At 42.5% G+C, this 24,775-nt stretch overlaps 4 protein-coding genes across 7 annotated transcripts in view; 2 read left to right on the top strand and 2 right to left on the bottom strand.

Annotated features, from left to right (window-relative positions):
• The first annotated feature begins 455 nt into the window (after positions 1–455).
• Positions 456–7,469, top strand: LOC125763000 (non-lysosomal glucosylceramidase). The gene is made up of 7 exons (XM_049425677.1): positions 456–1,147; positions 2,473–2,742; positions 3,897–4,411; positions 4,483–4,738; positions 4,803–5,034; positions 5,098–5,227; positions 5,304–7,469. Exons 1-7 carry the CDS (start codon positions 981–983, stop codon positions 6,413–6,415), a joined length of 2,682 nt encoding a protein of 893 aa, XP_049281634.1. The 5' UTR covers positions 456–980; the 3' UTR covers positions 6,416–7,469.
• Positions 7,470–8,015: 546 nt separating this feature from the next.
• LOC125763012 (iron-sulfur protein NUBPL) lies at positions 8,016–9,112 on the top strand. The gene is made up of 2 exons (XM_049425705.1): positions 8,016–8,499; positions 8,569–9,112. Exons 1-2 carry the CDS (start codon positions 8,126–8,128, stop codon positions 9,095–9,097), a joined length of 903 nt encoding a protein of 300 aa, XP_049281662.1. The 5' UTR covers positions 8,016–8,125; the 3' UTR covers positions 9,098–9,112.
• On the bottom strand, positions 9,076–10,801 carry LOC125763009 (uncharacterized). Its single transcript, XM_049425698.1, has 3 exons — positions 10,365–10,801; positions 10,014–10,300; positions 9,076–9,493 (listed from the first exon to the last, which is right to left on the bottom strand). Exons 1-3 carry the CDS (start codon positions 10,666–10,668, stop codon positions 9,110–9,112), a joined length of 975 nt encoding a protein of 324 aa, XP_049281655.1. The 5' UTR covers positions 10,669–10,801; the 3' UTR covers positions 9,076–9,109.
• A 4,088-nt stretch (positions 10,802–14,889) lies between these two features.
• Positions 14,890–24,775, bottom strand: part of LOC125762127 (cGMP-dependent protein kinase, isozyme 2 forms cD4/T1/T3A/T3B) — a 77,414-nt gene continuing 67,528 nt past the window's right edge. For all 4 annotated transcript variants that reach the window (XM_049423918.1, XM_049423920.1, XM_049423916.1 and 1 more), the window contains 7 exons: positions 22,704–22,923; positions 17,245–17,481; positions 17,015–17,164; positions 16,446–16,939; positions 16,249–16,374; positions 15,991–16,180; positions 14,890–15,920 (listed from right to left, as the gene is read on the bottom strand). In XM_049423918.1, the coding sequence (XP_049279875.1) occupies positions 15,755–15,920; positions 15,991–16,180; positions 16,249–16,374; positions 16,446–16,939; positions 17,015–17,164; positions 17,245–17,481; positions 22,704–22,923 (1,583 nt within the window). In that variant the 3' untranslated portion in view covers positions 14,890–15,754. The remainder of the gene's footprint in view (positions 15,921–15,990; positions 16,181–16,248; positions 16,375–16,445; positions 16,940–17,014; positions 17,165–17,244; positions 17,482–22,703; positions 22,924–24,775) is intronic.

Genomic DNA, 24,775 nt, shown 5'->3' with positions numbered 1-24,775 from the left:
TTAACGTATTAACTACATAACTAATGATAGCAAGTACTAAAGGCCTCAATTGTGAGTGATACGATTGGCTCAGAGTTTTTTTGCAACGATAAACCACTAACAAGGATAAAATTATGCACTTAAAAGAAACCCCATCACACTTATACACTGATATCTATCAATAAAATGAGATGTGTTATTCACATATCCTGCTAGGGCTGAGTCCTGATGGGCACCTTCCACTTCACATGATTACAGAAAATTAAGAAATAACAAATAATAAATAAAAAGCTTTTACCTTACATTTGCCAGAGGGTTAAAACGTAGTTTTTCAAAGGATTTAAATGAGATTTTGACAAACAAAACATACGTATGGTACAATATGTTCAGCTAGTCATACTATTTTTGCTCATTGTGTGTTGTGTACCACGAATCGAAGTGAGTTGGCCCTTTTATGCTCTCGTATGTACGCACTACGCACAGTGTGACAGTCGAGAAACATCACCCGCTTCAGAAACAATAGTTGAACCGCTGTGACAACCAATACCTATTTAGCCCGGAAAGAAAGTCAAAGTGAAGAAGAATTGTTGCATTGCTCGATGAAGGATGCTGGCTAATCGGTGTATAACCGTGATTGTGAATGGAGCATAAGCATTGTGGTGCGCGTATCTTTTTGCCTCTACAGTTCTGTGTGTGTTTTGTATGATAGTGTGCTTTGTCATTTTTCCACGCCAATATTTCGCGATCCTAATAAAAGAAAGCAGTGGAACGAATTTGATCAACATATCTTCTTATAAATACACCCTCCTCAGAGCTGGTTCTTTCGCACATCGTACGTAGTTGTAGGAGAGGAATTTGCTTCTGCGTGTGTGAGAAAGTGAATTGAATAGGTCTTAATAAAAACGGACATAAAAATTGTATTATTGTGGTTTGAAATTTGTATTGTCTAGAATTTGTAAACAATTAACATCTCCCCCTCTCATCTTCAACCGGGATCAGCGATGGACGCTGACAGTGTGCAATCAATGAGTGTCTTTAAACAACAAGTGGCTGCCGTGCCGAAGTACGGATTAAAGCTCAAGTTCAACCATGTCTTTAGCGAAACCCGTAACCAAAACTTACGTCCATCGATCCGCCAGCTGCTACCCATCGTACCTATGGCTTTGAGGTAACCGTTTCTTGAATGTTTTTGATGGATGAAAAATGGATGAAATCATCCTGGATCGTCTTTTGCATCGGGTGTAGAAAAGCAATCGGGGTTATCGGGACCGTTTTGGTCCGTTCTTTAGATAAGCAAATTGTCAATCGTTTTATTCCTTGTCATACCTTCACGCTAATGCTCATCCACTGCTATACATGCATTTGTCGGCGTACTACAACACCATAAGCATATTTTTAAGGGTGTTCAGTTGCAATGACCTATGAATCAGGTGAAAAAATGTTTTCCGCCTTATGTAGTACTCACTTTTGTCCGGTCATGTTCAATCCTTTTTAGCGATTTGCAACTCTCCCGATTGTCTTCCGTGCGTTCTTGAATGAATTTGGCTCGGTGTGTGTGTTTGCTTTCTTGCGTTGGTTTTGCACAAACAAAGCCCAATATATCGATTTTTTATTCGGGGTACCATGCTTGATATTATGATTAACTTTTTCCATGATAACTGTTAAGGGATATTCATATGTTTACAAGTAACGCTTTACATTAAGGCATGGAAGTAAAATAATGCTTTCGTTTTATTTGCTGTTGCTATTAATGATCTTTCTCGATTATTATGTTGATAAGCAAAGCGAAATGATTGAACTAACCCCCGGTCAGGCATTTTGAAAAAAGTTCTTTAGTATCCTCATCCCTTAAGCTGTTGACCCATTGCCATTGATCATCCCATCTCCGATCATTTGTAGAGTGGAGTCGGTCTAAAAACGGTTAGAAATGTGATCAATGTTTCAATATTTCAACAATGAATTGTTATAAGTTTCCAATATAATTTTTATCATTTATTTTGCTGTTCTTTATCGTGACTTATCTTTATCTACTTCTTGGCTTAACGACCTCTAAATTCATGCCTGCTATTTCTGGCTTACTAGACTTGTTTTACCACGTAGCCTGATACTCAGTCCTTGCTACGGGGCACCGGTCGTGATGGTATTTGATTCCCGGTCCTGCCGTGTGGAACTGGCGCCGTTTAACACATACACCACCGAGCAGCCACTTTATCTAATTTTTATTATATTTCAGACTTTTTTTTTGTAAAACACATTTATTTAAACTGTACAATTTGTAAGAAATGAAAAAAAAACATTTTATTCTTTTATCGTTTCGCTTTTTTAAGAAGAACGTTCAGGCCGTATATTTAAATGAAGAAAACATTATTAGACTGTAAAAGTTAAAGGTTCATATAAAAGTAACAAAGCATGAAAAACGCATCTGCAAATGAAATTAACTTTTTTCATTAAAAAATCAATGCCAATGCATTTCTTTTCCTTTTGCATTCACAGGTACATTCCATACTACTGGAAAGTTTCTCGAGAGGGTCGTCAGGTGCTGATGGACTACTGGTACACGGAGAACGGGAAACAGATCTACGGTGCTCCGCTTGGAGGCATTGGCGCCGGTACAATTGGGCGTGGATTTGCCGGCGAGTTCTGTCGCTTCCAGATGAAGCCGGGCCTGTACGAGTACAACACCGTGCTTGCCAATCAGTTCATTATAACCATTAAGGACGAAGCTGGCGCCACCATATTCCACAGTCTACTGTCGACCTACAGGTGAGTGTGTGCGTTGGTGTACATAAGGGTAATGTTTGGCTGCATGTGTATTATAGAGTTTTTTGCCGTCAATGACGGCAACCCACCATTAGTGCCAGGTTTCACTTTGGCATGTATATAACCTTAACAGCTTTAACATAATCATTGTTTTATTAGTGACCAAGCGAGCTAGCTTCTGGTTTAGCGGGATTTGTTTTTTCCGTCCTATGCGCAACAAACGAAGGGTGTTCGACTTAAAATCATAATTCCCATAATCATAACACACAGTAAAATACTACAGTAAATACAGTAAATACCGTAAATACAGTAAAATACTAGAATCATTGAGATTACAAAATTTCTTTAACGTGTTGGAAAATAAAATGAAGAAAATGATACATACATACATACATACAATACATTTAGCAAGTGGGGGGACAATAATTGTTGGCATGTCTGCTGTGCGAACACGGAAATGGTTCGGAGATGCCTTAGTGGTGACGACGAAAAGCATTTCGCAGTTTTTTTGTTTTTGTTTATGTGTGTTCACCACTCAGAACACTGGCGAAAATCGATTCTACCGTCTAGGAAAGCTTGCAACTTCCGGACTTCTTTTTATTTAACTTACGAATGCCTTCATCATATCTTCGTCATCCATTCATATCAACAACGGCATAACCGTAGGACGCATGCTTATTTTTCCGCTTCCTCTCCAAATAACAATCTAACAGACGAATAAATCATCTAGGTTTGCTTGAGCTTGGAAATCCCTGATTTGTTTTCCTTCATTTTACACTGCTCGTACAGAACTAGCGTCTAAGTGGTGTCACGTGGTGAACCTCAGCATTTGAAGAGTTTTCTTACCAAGACAGATTTTCATCCAAATGTTTTCCATCATTATATACAAAAAACCATTGAGTGTTCCTGATGAATTCTTCTATATAAATGTCAAGAGCTGTTAAGGAAATGTTTGTTATGTGAAGACTAACCATACACTATCTCCACTGTAAAACATTCATTAAAAACACATTTTTAAAGCGACAGCTAGACTCAGCTGCTAATAAATAAAAACATCGCTTGCATTCGTTGAAAACAAAACCCATTACAACCAGTCAACTTTCTACTAGCGACCATACTTCATCTAACGGTGGTTCTGCCAAATCGCATCGTTACAGCCGCCCCAAGAATCCTCTCGGCAGCTGGGAATGTGCGCTGGATGCTTCCAAATGCAGCTACACTGCATTGTATCCACGCGCCTGGTCCGAGTATGACCTGAGCGTTTATGGTATCCGGCTGGTACAGCGACAGATATCTCCTATCATTCCGCACGACTATAAAGAAAGCTCTTTGCCGTGTGGCGTGTTCGTATGGATAGTCGAAAACGTGTGCGACAAGGATCGACAGGTGACGTTGACTTTTACAATGAAGAATGGTACCGGTTCCAAAAAACAGGATGCTGAGGGAGGCAGTGAAACAAGCGCATTTACGCAGGGGAGTGCTCGAGGCGTCTCTATACGGCAAACGATTGCCGATATGCCATGTACATACTGCGTGAGCTGCCGTGGTTCATCCGAAATCAACCTGACTCGTTGTGAACGGTTCGATCCTACCGGCAATGGAGAAAGGCTATGGGACGATCTAAAGGAGCATGGCCATTTGACGGAGCAATCGAACGATGAGACGCTAAAGTGTGAGTTTGTTTGTTTGAATGGTTTTTTAGGCTGTATATTCTAGAATCATATGTTTTCTCGATGATTGCAGCAAAGGACGTCGCTGTTGCTGTAAGTGGACAGATTCTTGTGCAGCCTGGCACCACATCCCAGCTGGAGTTTGCACTTGTGTGGGATATGCCAAGGGTACACTTCCAAAAGCGGGGCAAAGAATATTATCGCTACTATACGAAATACTTCGGAAAGAGTGGCGATGCTGGGCCGATGATTTCGGATTATGCGCTAAACAATTACGCAAAATGGGAGCGTTTAATCGATGAATGGCAACGGCCAATATTGGAGGATGTGTAAGTACGCGCCCACTAGACATTTGATATTTGAATAGAATTTCGATAAACGTTTACTATACAGCGACCTGCCGGATTGGTATAAAAGTGCCATCTTCAACGAGTTGTACTTCATTGCGGACGGTGGTAGCGTGTGGTTTACAATGGACGATCAGACCGACCTGCCGTACGATGATCCTCGATTTGCATATGGGCGTTACTCGTACCTTGAGGGTCATGAGTACCGTATGTACACAACGTATGATGTGCATTTCTATGCATCGCACGCAATAGCAAGTCTGTGGCCAAATCTACAGGTAAGCGATTGATCCACGGTTCAACATGGTTTGGGATATTCTGATAAGCTTTGATTTTTACAGGTTAGCATTCAGTATGACTACAAAGATAGCATAGAGTGTGAAATTAACGAAGGACGGAAGCATCTATATGATGGAAAGGTGATTCCACGGAAGATTAAAAACTCTGTACCGCATGATCTCGGTGACCCTGGTAAGGGAACAACGTTTTGATAGTCACTTGATAAAGGTAAATGGTTTTCAAATGTTTGCATTGTTATTTTTTTTAGCGGAAGAACCGTTTGATCTTATCAACGCTTATCCTATCCATGACGTGTCGGAATGGCGTGACTTAAACATCAAGTTCATTTTGCAGGTGTATCGTGATTACTATACACTCAATCATTACGCACAGCTGAATGCAGAAAATGCAAGCAAATTTAGCTCGATCGAGTTCATCGACAAAGAAAGCATGTACGACACGTACATTCAAGACAATCGAAACAGACCAAATGTGGGCAACTCACCAATCGATAAAAAGTCCGCCAATCAAAAGTCGGCTTCGATGTACATCAACGAAACGAATGGAAAGGTGTATCTGATGGATGCACTTACCTATCTGAAAGCGATGTATCCTGCGTGTCGGTCGGTGCTGGAACGCTCGCTCGAATGGGACAAAGACGACGATGGATTGATTGAGAACAGTAAATCGCCCGATCAAACATACGACACGTGGGTGATGGATGGTCCGAGCGCTTACTGTGGCGGACTGTGGTTAGCCAGCTTGCACTGCATGTCCACTATGGCTAGTTTGCTCGATCAGAGTGAGGACTGCGACCGTTACAAGGCGATCCTCAGTAAAGGTCGTGCATCATTCGAGGAAAAACTTTGGAATGGCACGTATTATCGATTCGACGCTCACAGTGGTTCAAAAAATAGCATCATGTCTGATCAGCTGTGCGGACACTGGTATCTTCGGGCCTGCGGGTTTGACTACGATGTGTTTCCGAAGGAAAACGTTCGGATAACAATGCGCACAATTTACGAGAATAATGTGATGCGGTTTTGTGGTGGAAAGCTCGGTGCTGTCAATGGATACGTACCGAGTGGGCAACCAAACAAAGATGGACGCCCAGATACTTCCACCATCCAGGGTGAGGAGGTGTGGACTGGTGTAACGTATGCTCTTGCTTCGACAATGATTCACGAAGGTATGTTCGAGGAAGCGTTTCAAACGGCAGGCGGACTTTATCAGGCACTTTCAGAGCGGATCGGCATGAACTTTGAAACTCCAGAAGCACTATACGCGGAACGACACTATCGTGCAATAGGTTACATGCGCCCTCTCAGCATATGGTCTATGCAGACGGCATGGGAAATGAAAAAAATGCGTCGCGATTAATTCCTTGTTATGCGTTTGAATGACATGCTTAACAGAGAATTCGCGATAGCTTAACATTGCCAGCTTTTTTTCGCCATTAGCGGTTTAGAGGACTCCTGCAGCAAGCCAGGACGCGAAGGGCTTGTAGCCCCTGATAAGCAAGTAAGGAAGTTCACTTTGTTCGTGTCAACGTTGAATCACAGTGTACAATTTCCTCCCAAGGCGGTGGTCACGATCATCGGTTGTAGCGAATTGTTAGTTTAACTGATCCAAAATAACCATTGATTCTAATTTTTGGCGCCCTTTGAAACGGTAGGCAGTGCTACATAAACCTCTAGTCAGTATTCACGTGTGTAGTTTGTATCAAGGAATCGAAATCGAACTAAATTTAACTGAGTCGGTTCGTGTGAAACCTGTCGTGATGAGCTGCTAGTTTCACTGCACATCAACCGCCGCTGTATGGGCTTGCGTGACTGTGTTATGTTATGTTACTATGTTAGAAAAAGTAACATCTCGTTTTGTTTTCTTATTTAATGTGATCATCCTTACAAAGCATGGAATGATACTAGTACGGTACAAGAAAGAAAATAAAAAAAACACACATGCATTGGTGTCAAAGCGAAACAACCGTTTGTATGTTTCGTCGTGTATCGATGTTTTTGGTGTGGCTAATAAGCCTTTCCCTCATCAAAATGCTTAATGCGTGATCGGTATAAGAATGAATGGATAAGATGCGGTGATAGGTTTTTTGCAACAAAAACACTATTAACCACAATTCCCCTCCCAGTATAGAATCCCACTACTATGAGATAGTGAGATAGCAAAGCAGAAAACTATATTTTTGGTCTTGCGCGCAAAATTATAATCAAATTGTAACATGTTATTGCCAAGCTAGATCTCTTTCACAAATAATTCAAATACAGAAGCGTATATTTAGTGTCGTACAAAATAATATTAACCTGAAAGCTCCACTATGAAACGCACTACAGTTGTGAATGTTGTACAAATTGATCATGATGCTTAAAAAGCCAAGACACACATCAAGATGCCTAATAAATATGAGATGACACATAAATCTGCACGTGATGAATTCAATCATTCCAAGGAAAATAAGCAAAACAATTGGTGCTGTCTAAAAATATGTTGAACATATTTGAAAATGAAGAATCGTCATTATAACCTTATGAAAAAACAGCCCATTACCAACGGTTGCATCCGAATTACCAACAGATTCAGTTGTTATTTTTGTCGGTAGTCTTTAATTAGAGAGAGAAGCACAGTTGCTGGGGTTGGTTGTTTGATTGGGGAACCTTTCAGCATAGGGGACTCGTAATCGGCTCCAGAACCGATGCTAAACCAACAGCGACGAAACAAATCCGGCTCCAACAAAAGACTACGAAGACGGTCCCAACCAAACGTCTCCGGAGAAGGTTCCAATCCAGGGTCTCCAACGTACCAACAGCTCCGCATGTCTGTGGGAACACAGGTGAGTTCGAAAGCGAAGTTTCCTTTGTTTAATCATAAAGATAGGAAATATTTTTTTTCTATTTACTTATTATTAAGGACCAATATTTGCTTGGTTCCCGCTGCTTGGTTTGGTTGGTTGACAGTTGACCATTTTTGTTATTTTTCATCAGTTTCATCAAATGCCAAATTGTGTCAAAATAAACAAACATACTATCCGGTGCGAAGTTTACGAAACTACACAAAAGCCGACATCGTCGAAACCAAATGATATTCAACAGTTCAACGTGTGTTTTAGCTGCACATCAGTCTACTAGGCTATGGTTAAATACGGGATCCAAAATGTTATGTTCGAAAGTAAATCAACGACAAGCCGAGTTGATGGCTAGGAGCTTACCAAAAAGAATGCCGCTACCGGGTGTACAAAACATTGTCGTAGTTTCGTCCGGGAAGGGTGGTGTAGGTAAGACAACAACGGCCGTGAATCTTGCCGTTACACTGGCTCGCCATGGCAAGACAGTGGGATTGTTAGACGGGGACATATTTGGCCCATCCGTTCCCAGAATGATGAACATTAGCGAAGCACCACTGGTAGATGAACAAAACAGAATGATTCCATTGGTCAATTACGGTGTTAAATGGCAAGTGGTAGAGTATAACGTAGGAAAATATATACCTAGTAATACTATTATTTTATTATCTTCTGATAGCTTATCCATGGGTTTACTGGTCGAAACGGGACCCGTGGTTTGGCGTGGTCCACTGGTAATGTCCGCCATTCAGCGGTTACTGAAGGGTGCATTCTGGGGCCAACTCGATATCTTGATCGTTGACACACCGCCCGGAACTGGTGATGTACATCTTTCGCTCAGTCAAAATATACCCATCGATGGAGTAGTGTTGATCAGCTCTCCTCAAGCTGCAGCTCTAGATATTACGAAAAAAGGAGCACAAATGTATCGGACGCTTCAAGTACCGTTGATCGGTTTGGTAGAAAACATGAGCCACGTCGTTTGTGATAACTGTTCGAACCGAATAGAGTTAGCAGAAAATTTGACCGACAAGTATGTAGAGGAACTTTCGATCGAAGTGCTTGCGCGTGTTCCGATCGAAAAGGACGTTATGCAATGCAGCGACGCAGGGACGCCCGTTTGTTTGAAGTTTCCTAACTCCCAACTGGCCAAAGCGTACGATATGATCGCAACGAAAGTGATCGATTTTTTATCTATTAAACAGTAACTACGGTTTACTTTATTTTTTCTTGCTCTTCTTTTTTTCCTTCTTCATCTTCATTATCGCCTTGTTGTAGGCCTTTTTCTTCTGCCTTTCAAGCGATTCTGCGTATTTGCGTTTGTTGATCTTTTGAAACTCTGCATCGGCTAACAGTTCGTCGACAAGGGATTTTGATTTCAGCTTCTTGGTGCCTCGTTCATTGAAGTGGTCCAACGGGGAATCAATAATCTTGCCGATTTCGAAGTATTTGGGCGTTTTTCGTTTATCAACACGCTTGAAGGATTGTTTTGGATCTAATATGGAGCGCATCTTCATCAGCGTTAGTTCGTTCTGTAGTTCCGGGGTAATCTCAGGAGCAGCCAAACCAAACCAATTTTTGCCTTTTGTTTTTTTACGCTGCAGCTGCAATTTGTAAAACGGAAAACATGTTAGTAGTTAAAGTTGATTTTGTAACCGGGTGGTTGATATCATTTTACACAACTTATATCAGATTACTAAAGAAGGCATCAATCCATACAAAGACCTCATAAAAATGTAGCAAGACTCACAGCCTGTTTGCAAACCCCGTTTAAAAGGATTATGTAGGACCATGGTACCAGCACATTGTTATACTCTTTAAACGATGTGTTTTCTGTACCAGATCAGTGCAACACATTCGAAGCAATCGTATCGTTTAAAATGAAACGACCATCTCGAACGTATTACGTTTTCTTTCTCATTGGCCTTACGACGGAAAGCAAAGCTACAGAAACGACGAGTCGCGTTAATTCCGCTAAGATTACAATGAGCGGGTATTGCATTAAAGCGTTTTGAGTCTAGGTAAATTAGTTGAGCATCCATGTAGCGGTTTCAGCTGTCGAATATGTCATCAGACAGGCGCAAGATAAATTTAAGTACCCTCTCCTCGTTAAACATATCTTACCCTGTTCAGCTTTTTAAGAGCATTGTCGGACATGGCTAAGTGGGCAATATCTTCTTTTTTCTCGATGCTTGGTGTTAAAACGGCATTTTTTAGCTCTGCTGCGACGTCCGTGCGACATAAATCATATTGACGTTGCTTTTTCTTTGTCATCAAAAAGGTACTTTTGGCAGATGTTACTGAAGCCGTTTCGTTGTCCGCAAACTGTCGCTTCCATGACACACGATCCATTTCAACGATATCATCTTTATTTAGTATTTTTGAAATACTCTGACCAGGGGGAGGAAGACCTGAAGAAGAAAATTGTTGTAATGCTTTTTCAGTACAAAAAACGTATGGAAGTTTTGTACCTACCTGCATAATCTTCGTCGTCACTATCTGTCGATGCTGTCGTACATTTTGCTTCCTCACAATGTACTGTACCATCGAATGTGTTAATCAATGCACCAGGTAACCGGGGAACGGGTGCAAAAGATGAACCTTCATTTGCTGCAGTGTCTCCGATCGGATCGATTACAAAAAAATCCATTTTGTTGAAGCGTTCTAACCTATTCAAGCACCAAACGCCTGCAGGAAACACCGATGGCAGCTTCGTGTTTGAAGGATGACAGCGATGGCAGGTCCCACGTGCCCTGCTGCAAACTTGGAATATTAACATTTATTACGATAATCTGGGGAGGAAAGCAAATATTTATACAGCCATTTCTCGAGATATGCGAATTTAAAAATTTAACAGTTCATGGAATTTTCATATGAAAAATAAAAGTTATTTTATGCTGCCCGTTTCGGTAATCTTGCTGGCAGCTTTTGACGTTTTAATGCTGGGACTTGTAAACAATGCTGTCAAAATCACACAGCATTAACCTGTCAAACCTCATCATTGAATGATGGCCGGCATGTACCCATTTTCAGGACATATGGCCATCTGCTGTCGGTCCCAACATAAATAGAGGTACTTGTGCACACTGTGTACAATCCTACAGTGTAACAAAGGAAGGCCCAGGAAGCTGGATTCCTTAGTCGTACCGTGGCAAGCCCTCGCTAAAAGAAGAAGAAGAAGTACCCATTTTCGGCAGTTTTTAAAGTGTGAAATAATTTGTTAATCGAACGAAGCGATTGTTCCGATCGAATTTACACTCGATGATCGCGTTAAGGCTGCCGTCCGGACGGCTGAAAACAACCACAATGCAATCATCGATTCGCTCGACATGAGCTACATGAAGTACGAAGGAATAAACAAGAGTGTCTGCAAAAAGTAGCGCATCAGTCCTGATTCGGTAATGCAACTAGGTTTCCAGCTGGCATATTACAAGCAGCATGGCAACTTTGTGGCCACCTGCGAATCGTGCAGTACGGCCGCATTCCGCCATGGATCGTGTACGTTCGATACGAAGGCATTTTGCGAGGAAATGGAAAGGCGTGAAGGAGCGGAGAAAAAAGGTGCCGCCGAATTGCGCGATATGATGAATGAGTGTTCTACCGTACACGGACAATTAACGAGGGATGCCGCAATGGGCCAGGGTTTCGATAGACATTTGTTCGGTTTGCGGCATACGGCACAAAAGAATGGGCTCCCGTTGCCGGCACTCTACCAAGATCCCGCCTATGCGGCCATCAATCATAACATTCTGTCGACTAGTACACTTTCATCGCCGGCTCTCCTGGCCGGTGGATTCGGACCAGTTGTAAAGGATGGATATGGCATCGGATATAATATACAGGACGGTTATTTGGGAAGTGTCGTTACGAGCTACAAATCGCACCGAAATGGGCGTGAATTTGTCGATTGTCTACGGGCGGCTTACGAAGACATCAACAAAGTGCTGACCGCTACGCCTGCCAAAGAGAAATGATGGCAAGTTACAACTAAACTGCACATGGAAGCACTGATTTGCGTGTAAGCTAGCTAAAAGTTTAATACGATTGGCATCGTTTGTTAAAATATGGTTATTTGGGATAATTTTCATTTTTTCTAAATAAACAAATGACAACTCAAAAGATTATGGCGTAAATTAATAGAAAAAGAAAAGGTGAACAAATCATCTCCTTATTAAAACATTTGCTTAACGCATCGTTCAAAATTGTTGCTACCGAAAAACGCGTTTTCGATGCTCAAATTGTTCCAATGTTCAAAAGAAAAATTTGATCCGGGTAACAGGAGAGCATCCAAAGCAGGAGGTAACATTTGTCTGTTGGCCGTTATAAAATATCTACTAGCGACATCTATACGGAACTAAACCGCACTACAATTCAAATCTGACACTTGAGCGCCATCTATTAGTCAATGTATGAAACTTTTCTCCATACTGCTTTTAGCGCCATCTATTAGTCAGATATTAACTTTTATAGCACATTTCGTTTTGCGCCTAAATATATGCAATTAGCGATGCATTTTTATTTTAAATAATCAGCCGAAAGGTATGCAAACGCATACGCACCAGGATTAGTGTTACCTCTTGCCTGGTATGTTCTCTTGGTACCAAAATTCAGAAAAACGTTCGTTTTCATGATAATTGTTTGGGACCAGCTGACGAAGGACCGGCCAAACACTATCGTGTGACCCCTCAATCGACGCGTCTCACCGGGAGGAGCGTGGAAAACAACCTTCCGACCACCCACCACCCCCCTCACGCCCACCAGAGGGGGAAAACTGCAGCGGAAATCGGTTTTTCCGTGTTTTCACCGATTTCTAGCCGAGCTACGGCTTTGGGGTGTTCGGCGGAAATGCGCGGGTGGACGTCCTCCACCTAGTTCCACTCCCACCCGCATCGATTTCCACACCCTCAGGGCACACCAGCCGGAAAAGCGTTTTTGGGGGTATCACATTTTCCGGCCAAACACCATCGTGTTACCCCTCAATCGACGCGTCTCGTCAAGAGGAGCGTGGAAAACAGTTTTCCGACCACCCACCACCCCCCTCACGCCCACCAGAGAGGGAAAACTGCAGCGGAAATCGGTTTTTCCGTGTTTTCACCGATTTCTAGCCGAGTTACGGCTTTGGGGTGTTCGGCGGAAATGCGCGGGTGGACGTCCTCCACCTAGTTCCACTCCCACCCGCATCGATTTCCACACCCTCAGGGCACACCAGCCGGAAAAGCGATTTTGGGGGTACCACATTTTCCCGGCAAACACCATCGTGTGACCCCTCAATCGACGCGTCTCGCCGGGAGGAGCGTGGAAAACACCTCCCCGACCACCCACCACCCCCCTCACGCCCACCAGAGAGGGAAAACTGCAGCGGAAATCGGTTTTTCCGTGTTTTCACCGATTTCTAGCCGAGCTACGGCTTTGGGGTGTTCGGCGGAAATGCGCGGGTGGACGTCCTCCACCTAGTTCCACTCCCACCCGCATCGATTTCCACACCCTCAGGGCACACCAGCCGGAAAAGCGATTTTGGGGGTACCACATTTTCCCGGCAAACACCATCGTGTGACCCCTCAATCGACGCGTCTCGCCGGGAGGAGCGTGGAAAACACCTCCCCGACCACCCACCACCCCCCTCACGCCCACCAGAGAGGGAAAACTGCAGCGGAAATCGGTTTTTCCGTGTTTTCACCGATTTCTAGCCGAGCTACGGCTTTGGGGTGTTCGGCGGAAATGCGCGGGTGGACGTCCTTCACCTAGTTCCACTCCCACCCGCATCGATTTCCACACCCTCAGGGCACACCAGCCGGAAAAGCGATTTTGGGGGTACCACATTTTTCCGGCAAACACCATCGTGTGACCCCTCAATCGACGCGTCTCGCCGGGAGGAGCGTGGAAAACACCTCCCCGACCACCCACCACCCCCCTCACGCCCACCAGAGGGGGAAAACTGCAGCGGAAATCGGTTTTTCCGTGTTTTGACCGATTTCTAGCCGAGCTACGGCTTTGGGGTGTTCGGCGGAAATGCGCGGGTGGACGTCCTTCACCTAGTTCCACTCCCACCCGCATCGATTTCCACACCCTCAGGGCACACCAGCCGGAAAAGCGATTTTGGGGGTACCACATTTTCCCGGCAAACACCATCGTGTGACCCCTCAATCGACGCGTCTCGCCGGGAGGAGCGTGGAAAACACCTCCCCGACCACCCACCACCCCCCTCACGCCCACCAGAGAGGGAAAACTGCAGCGGAAATCGGTTTTTCCGTGTTTTCACCGATTTCTAGCCGAGCTACGGCTTTGGGGTGTTCGGCGGAAATGCGCGGGTGGACGTCCTTCACCTACTTCCACTCCCACCCGCATCGATTTCCACACCTTCAGGGCACACCAGCCGGAAAAGCGTTTTTGGGGGTACCAAATTTTCCGGCCAAACACCATCGTGTGACCCCTCAATCGACGCGTCTCGTCAAGAGGAGCGTGGAAAACAACATTCCGACCTCCCACCACCCCCCTCACGCCCACCAGAGGGGGAAAACTGCAGCGGAAATCGGGTTTTCCGTGTTTTGACCGATTTCTAGCCGAGCTACGGCTTTGGGGTGTTCGGCGGAAATGCGCGGGTGGACGTCCTTCACCTAATTCCACCCCCACCCGCATCGATTTCCACACCCTCAGGACACACCAGCCGGAAAAGCGTTTATGGGGTACCAAATTTTCCGGCCAAAGACCATCGTGTGACCCCTCAATCGACGCATCTCGTCAAGAGGAGCGTGGAAAACACCTTCCGACCACCCACCACCCCCCTCACGCCCACCAGAGGGGGAAAACTGCAGTGCAAATCGGTTTTTCCGTGTTTTGACCGATTTCTAACCGATTCAGAAAGTTTAGTATGTAGATAGTTTACTATGAAATTACTATTGTATTTTCGTTTTGCTTGTACCAGCACTTTTACTGTAAACAAATAGGAAATATGGCATATTTTCTTTCAATGGTTAAATTACGAACGATACTACCCCCAGAGTACACAGAAAACGAATTTATTGTCTCTGAGATTTAAGCCCTAGAAACTATTTCTGATTTCTAATCAGCCGCTGAAAGGAAACTAGTTTGCGTGATTCATACAGCTACAGCTCATACCTATTTAAAACACAAGCGATCACTGCTTCACGATCTCCATGATTTTGAAAGTTAATCTGTGAAACAATAATTGTGTTACTATGCATCTATTCGTGAATTTTGACGGGCATTTTATGTACAAACGTTTAATATGTATATTTTACAGAATCTCAATTGCACAACATTAAGAACAAATCGTAACGCTGGCAGTAACTCCCGTACCCTCTACTAGTGTTACGTAATAGTTGGATGATCATTTGTTAGCTAGCTGGAGACGATAGGCGCTCCATACTCGCAAATTTTACGCAAAGAAAAGAGATGGATCACAAAGGACAAGTCTCTCCATCTACATGACATGGGCGATGCTGTTCTCAATCCTCTACTTGTGGTTCAATTATCTATATGCGTTTATGTTTCTAGTTTTAATGTTTTCTTTTGCGCCCATTTTAAAAATACATTTGTACCCGTCTTCTCTTGTTGCACATCTCTCTCTTGTTGAGTAATGGATAAAATGATAAAATTTGTAAAAATAATTATATAAAACGCTACAACAATTACGTTTGAAAACATTCGTCCCACAAGCGACCTTTAATCCCACGCACCATCATCCACCCCACAGTCAAACACATCGGACACACAACGTTAAAAATTCTCCTGAAGGAACAAAAATACACATGTACGAGATAAAGGCTCTCTACACTGCGGGACGAAAAACAAAACTTTAAAAGAATTTTAGCGCGAAAGATCTTGAAGAATGAAAGATGCGAAGCTTAGAAATCATCATCCCATCCGGACAGATCGTCCGGCGGTGGACCGTCGGGATCGGCCGGATAATCATCGAAGTTAGCCGTATCGACGACGCTCTGTACCTTCGGCAGGATCGGAGGAGGTAGTGAACGATTCCGCAATCCTTCCCAGTAGAAGCCGTCGAACCATCTATTCAAACAGAGAAACGGGAAATTAGTTTTAGGTGTTATTTTTCATTGCTACATTGTGAGGTTTTTACTTGTGCTTTTGGATTTCACTGATGCCACCTCGTTGGTACCCGAGACGTTCGGTTGGATTGTCTCGACATAGTTTCTTGATCAACGCACTGGCATTGCGGGTGATGTTGCGCGGGAACTCGATCGCATCGATACCCTTCAGGATGATGTTGTACGTGCGCATCGGATCTGCACCAGTGAACGGTGGCGTACCTGTGTGGAAAGAACAAATCACGTCAGAAGACCAAAACTAGTGACGAAAAAACACTAAATATACTTACCAGTCAGTAACTCAAACATGAGCACTCCAAGTGACCAGTAGTCAGCGCTGATGTCATGTCCTCGGTTGAGAATTACTTCGGGTGCAACGTACTCCGGTGTCCCACAGAATGTCCATGTTTTTCGACCTAGGTTTGGCAGAGATGCAGATTTTGATGATTGTTCATTCAGACATAGTTTTCATTTAAAAATCCCCTACCTGATTGCAACTTTTTGGCGAATCCAAAATCAACCAGCTTCACATACCCAGATACGTCTAGAAGCAGGTTCTCCGGTTTCAGGTCGCGGTAAATGATGTTGCGCGAGTGCAGATAGTCGAACGCCTCGACCACACAGGCTGTATAAAAGCGCGTGGTACCATCGTCAAAGTGTCCACGGTCGCGTAGAATCGTCCATAGTTCACCACCGAGACAGCTCTCCATTAGCATGTACAGGTACTTCCGATCCTTGAACGTTTTGTACAGCTTTACGATGAAGTCACAGTTTGCCTCGCTCATTATTTCCTTTTCCGACATAATGTGCTGCTGCTGACGTGTCTCTACAATCTGCGCCTTTTTCATCTGCTTCAGTGCGAACGATCTCGATTTATCTTGGGCAAGCTGAACCAGCTCTACACGTCCAAAGCCACCGACACCGAGCGTGGAGATAACGCGGAGATCCGAAAGCTTCACCTCCCGGAACTCTTCGTAGATTCTAAAATGATCATACCGACATTAGCACAAGGTTAACTGCACCATTCAACAAGATAGAGTCATATAAGGTACATACTTTTTCCGCTCGCTAACTCCTTCATCGTTGTAGCGGTTTCGGATTTCATCCAAATTCGAGATCAGCTGATTGAAAGTGTCCCGGTCGATCACCAAACAGGTAACTCCTTCCGGTGAGTCACAGATAATGTTTGCAGTGCGCAGATCATCCCTGTTCATTCAAAGATACGTTTTAGATGAGTGAAATCAGTATTACTATTGCTCATTTATTATGCTAGACAAAACACCTACCCTTGCAGCGCTTTTTCGCCAAAGAAATCGCCTTTCCCAAGAGTGCGGATAAATTTTTCTTCCTGCGTGTCCGGTTGACGTATCGTTACGCGTACCTGACCCTTGGAGATGATGAAGAATGTATCACCACGGGCACCCTGACGGATGATATAATCATCTTTCTGGTAGTAGCACTCTTCCAGCACATCGGATATCTTGCAGAGCGTATCTTCCGGGAGGTTTTTGAAGATCGGTACACTGTAAAACAAGAAGAAATAGGAAATTTTATAGATATAGATATTTGGAATCAAACACGAACAGCATTTGTTGGTTTATCCAGCCGTGTATTTATTCGATGCCGGATAAACGCTGGATCTAACCACAACTAAGGTATATCATTTTTGGACCATTACATTTGGTAGTATAGACACCGAACACCGAATGGTAACAACAGCCATTGTGTACTGGATGTGGTGGCATGTCCAAGTGGACGCATAAAACACCGCAAAAACTACTCACTGGTAGTTTTGTTAGACCATTCCTTGCAAACAATAGACGTTTAGGTTCGTGGTTTTTGGTGGCACCTCGTATGCGGAATAACACGCATCAGTCATACTGGTAGTTACGATTAGTTGTATACGCTCATGGCCATGATCAATGGCGGGTGAGAGAAAAATGTGTACTGTTGGGCATCTGGCTAACTATTGGTCAGTCAAGGCTAATGTCCTAAACCGTGACCACAACCGAGGTTGATGCCACGCAAGGGGATGATGGATTGAGAGATATTTTTTTGCCAAGCACACACAGTGCGGGTGTCATAAACGCATGAATCTTGACGATGAAGGGCAATGATGAATTGATTATGCATATCACATTGCGTTTGCTGGTTTGTGCACTAGTGTAGGTCTGCCAGGTAGGTGGTAAGCTGATGTTTTTTTTGTTATTGCGTTACTCGCAACTTTTTAATTTGCCATCGATGGAGAAGTTGTTTCGGTTGTTGCTTTTGTGGAGAATGTTTTTTTAGGTCACCGTGCCACAAGATGCGAACAGTGTTATTATTGAAGCATGATAAACGAACGGTATGTGTTCTTTTCTTCTTTAACTCAATTTTCAGTAAGCTTAAAGGAAGTGTTAGCTTTTTCTTTTACTGGGATCGTAAGAGAAGGGTGAAATAAAAAAAGCATTCACAAACGAACTGTACACTGTATTTCACGTGCTTTGTAACAACATTTAGCTCCTGACTTTTCTACGATTGAATGCTAGAAATCTTTAAACCGTCACCAAGAAATAGTAATTCGTTTTCCGTTTGTTCACTACCATTACGTTGTGTTTGATGATTGAAGTAGTAAGCATATATTATGTCATCTTCACGACCCATCCATCATAGTCCAACCTTTATTGTGCGACGATCGGATCATACTTGATTCTCTTTGTATCATAAAGCAAGTACTGCGGCTGCTTAAGAGCGCTGGGAGCGGCAATAACTATTAAATCAAGTGCAAAAACTCACAGCGCATCGCATGCAGACCTCTGAGGCGCTCTACCATGCAAAGAACAATTTTTCAACTATCAAGAAAGAAATTATGGGAAGAAACGTACCCAGCATTGCCGTTGCAATAAGAAACGCTAGAAAATCTGTTAACTAATCAATTCGTCTTGAATCGCTTGGTGAATCAAAGATAAAGCTAAACGAATCCATCAACCACGAAGACCGTCCACTGGTGTAGAGAGAAAAGTCAGTAGCGACAAAATAGAATAGCGAAATAATGCGTTAATTACAAACAGCATCGGTATGAACGAATGAGATTTTTCGCACGCTTCGCACGCAAGCAGCGCCGCATCGTTCGCAAATAGAATTCTCTAAGTTTTGTAGGAACGATAATAGAAAACAGAAACAATTGGCCTTCCCACACCCAAGGCAACAAGAAACAAATTAAACAATAAAAGAACGCCACACAAACGTGGTGGTGGTCACCGATATTCTTGGACAACTCGAATAGAATGAAAATCGGAAGCCAAATCTCCGCTAATTCACGTGTTAAACGTGCCTGGCAAGGTGGCAGGTAAATGGTAAAGGATTGGGTGCATTTAGCACCAGCACCAGCACTAGTGTTATGCTCCCCAATCTTTCTCTCCACAGTTTGTGATGCGAAAGGATTGCAATTGGTTTCGCTCGAGGTATAATGAAGGCATTAAAAAACGACACTTCAAGCGACAAAGGAAAACAAATTATGGGAACAATATCTTGACCAGAGTGAAGCGAAATTGTGTTCTTGAAGAATGCGAGTTTCCAGCGAGAACGTATAATGATAAGGTTCTATCAAATGAATTTCAACGTCAATAACGAGCTCGCGATTCATGATACAGTTTTCATACTGTATAGTCATATATTTTTTTTGGTCACTTTATGTATAATTTTTTGTAGGACACGCTGTATCTTGCCTGTTCGTATTTCCTTTGTATCGTAACATTCTTTCTTCCACTATATTATGCAATGCATTGCAATACTTTTTTTCGTTTTCGACGAGCTTCAAATTTCAAAATAGACATAATCAAAATATTTCACGTGTAAAATATTTACCAACTTCTTTCACCCTGCCGTCACATTGATTGTCACACGACCATAGGAAGTGAGAGTATCTCCTTTGTATTTGATCACATGGCACAGTAGTTAATCGACCAATGGACGAAATGCTGCGGGCTAAATGTTTCCGACAAACACATTCATTGCCCACGATTATGACTAAGCTGGTGAGGTGTAAAAATGTGGTTATTCCTTCTAACCACACTGTCAAAAATAACGCATGAATGAAGCAACGTACGTAATGATGGACAAATCCGTTTCATAAAAGGCCCCCGGGGGATGCTTTCGTTTTCTGTTTTCCTTGCACATCACTTCCATGACTATTTTGTACGTATAGTATGAAGCAGACTGCAAGACGGCATTCGCTTCACCGATCCTGTCCGATGGCGTAATGGAAGTAGCGAAAGCGGGAACCCGAAACTGAACATATGAACTGTGATCGGCGCGTAAATCCATCATCATCACACCACCGCTACACCATTTGCAATCGAAGCAGAAACAACTTTCTCTACCCCAAAATGTGGAGTAAATCGGTCGAGGATTTTTTTTTTTGGTTTTCGAAAATCACATACGGCATGGGTGCCTTGATCGAATCCTGCAGAGGACTTTATTATGTCAGGGAAACAGGTTTTGAGTTTATGTCACCGGTATTTTTGTATTTGATTTCTGTTTTGTATGAAACTGTGTTTGTCGCGAAAATAATCCTTGTGCTTGTAGGTAGGTCTTTCATATGCTTTAAGTAACAAAACTGTATGCAAAACAATAAGTTTCATCTTTATGACAGTGATGTGGTGAGCATCGAACAAAGCATACCTTTATGATGGAGTGCTTCCGATGCACAATTAAAAACACATGCTGTAAAATGGGTAATAACATGGCAATCAGTCTTTTCATCTGATCCTTTCACCGATCGGCCATGGGTGCTCGTTAATCAACGGTATGACATATTCCCAAAGTACGTTTACGCAATACAATGCTGACCTCGTGGTACTTCTTCGTAAAAGAGGTTAAAAACTTGTTACATGCAACATACTGCGTAATGTATACAACACGTACCGTACTGGGCTGGGCAGGGTAATATTTATTGGCTGCTGCTTTTTAGGAAAAAGTAAACTTTGTATGGCTGTTTTCGAGAGCCATTTGTCGTTCTGTGCTTATCGTAGCGAACTTTTCTTTGCCCACACAATAAGAAAAATCTATCTAAAACCCAGCTATAAGATCCATTACAATAACTTAAACTTTACCATCCGGCGATGAATAATGGTACGGTGGCGTAAAAATACCGGTTGCAGTTTTTTCAATGTTGCAGTTTTCGTATTTCAATATGCGCAAATATGGTACCACTTTGCCAATATTAGTCAATGTGCGGGTACCTTGAGACAGTGACTTCGACGACCGACCGGCAGGAAACGTAATGTCAGACAAGTAATGCTGATCGCGAAGACAGCCGCTTACAAAACCCCGATTTGATACCGGCATCGAGTCTGGTTGCGACAACTAAAAAAGTGAATGGAATCACACTACGAAATAAGTTGTGCAGTGACTTTTAACCTAAAGCAAAAAACTCGTTATTTTCGATAATAAAACCACGATGTTGGTGGTAGCAAACACGAAAACGGAGTTTAAATGTTGTTGTGTTTATTCAAACGAATGTGCTATGTCCGGAAGATATCTATATATATAAAATTCTCGTGTCGCGGTGTTAGTGTGCAAACTCCTCTTAAACGGCTGAACCGATTTGTTTGAAATTTTCGCTAAACGTTCGTTAGGTATGAGAATAGGTTTACCGCTATTTTTCGTTTCGCTAGGTGGCCTCTGGCCAATATTATGAGTTCTTTTCTGTTTTTTATACGGGAGTAATCAAGTAGGCATAGTCATTTTTCCAACACGAATAACTACTGAAACAAAAAAGTTCTAACGAATAAATAAATCAAAGTAGGTACACATGACGATTTATTTGTGTAATGTTATTCATTGAAGCGTAAAGTGAGTGATAAATAAGTAAAAAGCAAGTGTGCGAATAACTAAAAAAAACCAAAATGCTATTTAGTGATTTGCGGCTAGGTGGTACATGTGGAATCGACGCCTTACACGGAAGGACCAGGTATTAAATCCCAATCGTCAAGGAAAGCCAGAAATTTCTCCTGAAGTAGCAGAAAAGAAGAAGAAGTGCCACAACAGGAGCAGAAGAAATTGTTTTGATTGGGAATATCTTGAGGATTGAGAATGGCAATAATTTAAGAATTTTCAAATAATCAACGATGTTCTCTAATCGTCACTCTAATACTACCACACGAATCAAGATTGAACACTCAAAATGTTTGCTTTCATTACAAAAGGCATGTTTAAGGGCAAAGCTAGGTTTGCCGGGTAAGCTAGTAGTATATAAATTTATTGATGTTCTATTTCTATACAAAATCTTTGTTCATAAACAAATGCAATAACTAGACCCTTAATACATGACATTGTTCCAAACAAGAAAATTGTATGCATAAAAAAAGGTTAAATTCAACTGAACAGTTGCCAGGAAAGGGTACACTGGATAAATCAGAATCATCATTAGCAGTTCGAAAAAAATGTATGTCTAATAATGTATGTAATTTGCTTCAAAAATTACCATTTACAAAGCCATCAGTCAAACGGCACATGGTCTCTCAATGGCATTCCACTAGTTTCCCACGATAAACAGTAATCGGCCGATCAAACAACCAAACGGTATCTCCCATGAGTCGCTCGATCGAGACAAATTGATCAGTTGCTTCCATCACTCTACAAATCCCTTTCTAACAAAATTCAGTGGTCAATTTGACGGATGTGACACCTAAGGTACCAAAGGTAGTGTTTGCAATCTATACCGGGATGTGCTTGGAATTATTAATATTTTTAATAAACTCACCTCTTGAGGAAATCGGAGTACTCGGCCTGCCGTATCAGCCCAGTTCGCATCATGATCGTCTGGAAGCATTGTCGCTCGATAGCCCAGAGTTTGCAGTCGGTCGCGGCTGTGATGGTAGCCGTTCGTTGGCAGTGATAGAGGATGGCTAACTCACCGAGGACCTTAGCACCGGATAGCGTCGACAGGTATTTGCCTTCACGCGACACCTCAACGCGACCCTCTGTGGAAATAGAGTAACAGTAACATTAATATATACGTGTTTATCCATATGAAAGAAGGTAATCACTAATAATATCAAAACGCCACACTGAAGAATCTACAAAGGAATGAAGGAATAGACAAGAAAATTCCTATCCATGGAAGCCGGCCTTCCTATAATAGAGATTTCCGGGACAGGTATTCTTTACGCTACACTGACTCACAGAATCCGCTTAGCTTTGGCTTTCTTCGCAGACTCTTTTGTAAAAAAAATCCTGACCAGTGTAGACCTGTTTTTCCCTTTCATTTCTGACAACTACACACACGGTTGAATGTCAATTACATCCGCAGTTCGAGCGATTGAACACTGCCTAGCCCTCGATCGTTTTAGCCCTTCATTACGCGTGCAATGTAGTATAAAGCAACCAGAGGTTTTCCCACTCTAATGGTGGAGGGGCTAAAATTACTCCATGGGGAAAAGCGGAAATGAGTGAAAATTGTCGTGCCCTTTTCCAGTCGCTAAAAGACAGGTTCCGCTGAGTTGGTCTCTATTGAACGAGTTCTGTGGAATGTGATCGCGAATCGTTGGCATGAGTTAATGGATGATTGAAAATTAAAAAATGGTTGTTTTCAGAAAAATTATATCGCCTTAGATTGTTTAAACGAACGTTTGCACTGATTTATTGGCATGAACATGGCCTCAAAGGTTGGGGTATAATATTTTTGTTCTTCAAATCAGGAAGCATGCCCTATTCCCGCGCTCCCATATAGTTTATGAGTAGTTAATATAGTTTATATGAGTATTTATACTCATATAAACTCCATAGTTAATATGAGTATTGTGTTTTTTTCTCAACTTATTAATACTTAATAATGTCGAGATGATTTCATTAGATACATAACAACACGTTGAAACCATGGAAATTCGGTTAGCTTGTGTTGAATACACTGATGAAGCATTATTTTCAATTTAGTTTGACATAAAGTTATTCCTGTTTTTCAAACGCTCACTCAATCAATAACTCTAATGACCTTTTCATGGATTATTTAAGCACTGTTTAGCCAACAATGTTGCAAAGCCACCAGTGCATTATGCAAAGAGCAAAGAGGAAAAGATCATATTGCAGCCAACTTATTAATAAACAACTCATAAATAATGCGAATGAAAAGAACATCTTACAGACCTTAAAAAAGGCTTCGAACATTGTGAATTACATAGAATAATCGCGACAATTCAAATTCAAAATAGGCACAATTTCCTAATGAATCACACTTTTGCATAAAAACACGGCATTTAGCTTGATTGGCTATATCACGCACCACCGTTTGGCTACAATGACACCTTTTCCGATTCTTAAGTGTGAATTTGTAAGTACCTTTCGTTGCATCAGGCCACGGAAAGGCATGAAATTGCAATCTCGAATCACAGCTCGTAAAACCTACCACAAGACATAGACCACGATTGACGATAGCGTGTGCAAAATTTTACACAGCAACCACATCAAAACGAAATTGAGATCGAACCCCGAAAGGTGTGCAAAACACAGCCGACAAATAGCATATACATACATAAAATTTGGCTTTACGTCAATATGGTGCAAATGTTGCGCGAGGAATAATTATCGTCGCGGGCCGTCGATTCACCTTTCATTGCTATGGAGCTTAAGACGGAGGCACAAAAAACAGTATTCCTTCATCGACACTACATGGAAGGTATGATGGTTGCATCAGGGCACATAAATCATAATACAATGGGTGCGCGTATGCGTAAGATCTATCCTCCCACTGATTGCACCTTAGGCGAAGGTGCGATCTTCCATCGATTGCGGCCCAACTATTTATGTTTGGTTAGTCCATTTTGCTGCGATTTGCTG

The sequence above is a fragment of the Anopheles funestus genome, chromosome 2RL, assembly GCF_943734845.2.
Source record: "Anopheles funestus chromosome 2RL, idAnoFuneDA-416_04, whole genome shotgun sequence".
NCBI classification, from domain to species: Eukaryota; Metazoa; Arthropoda; class Insecta; order Diptera; family Culicidae; genus Anopheles; species Anopheles funestus.
This window is presented reverse-complemented; position numbering and strand designations above follow the sequence as displayed.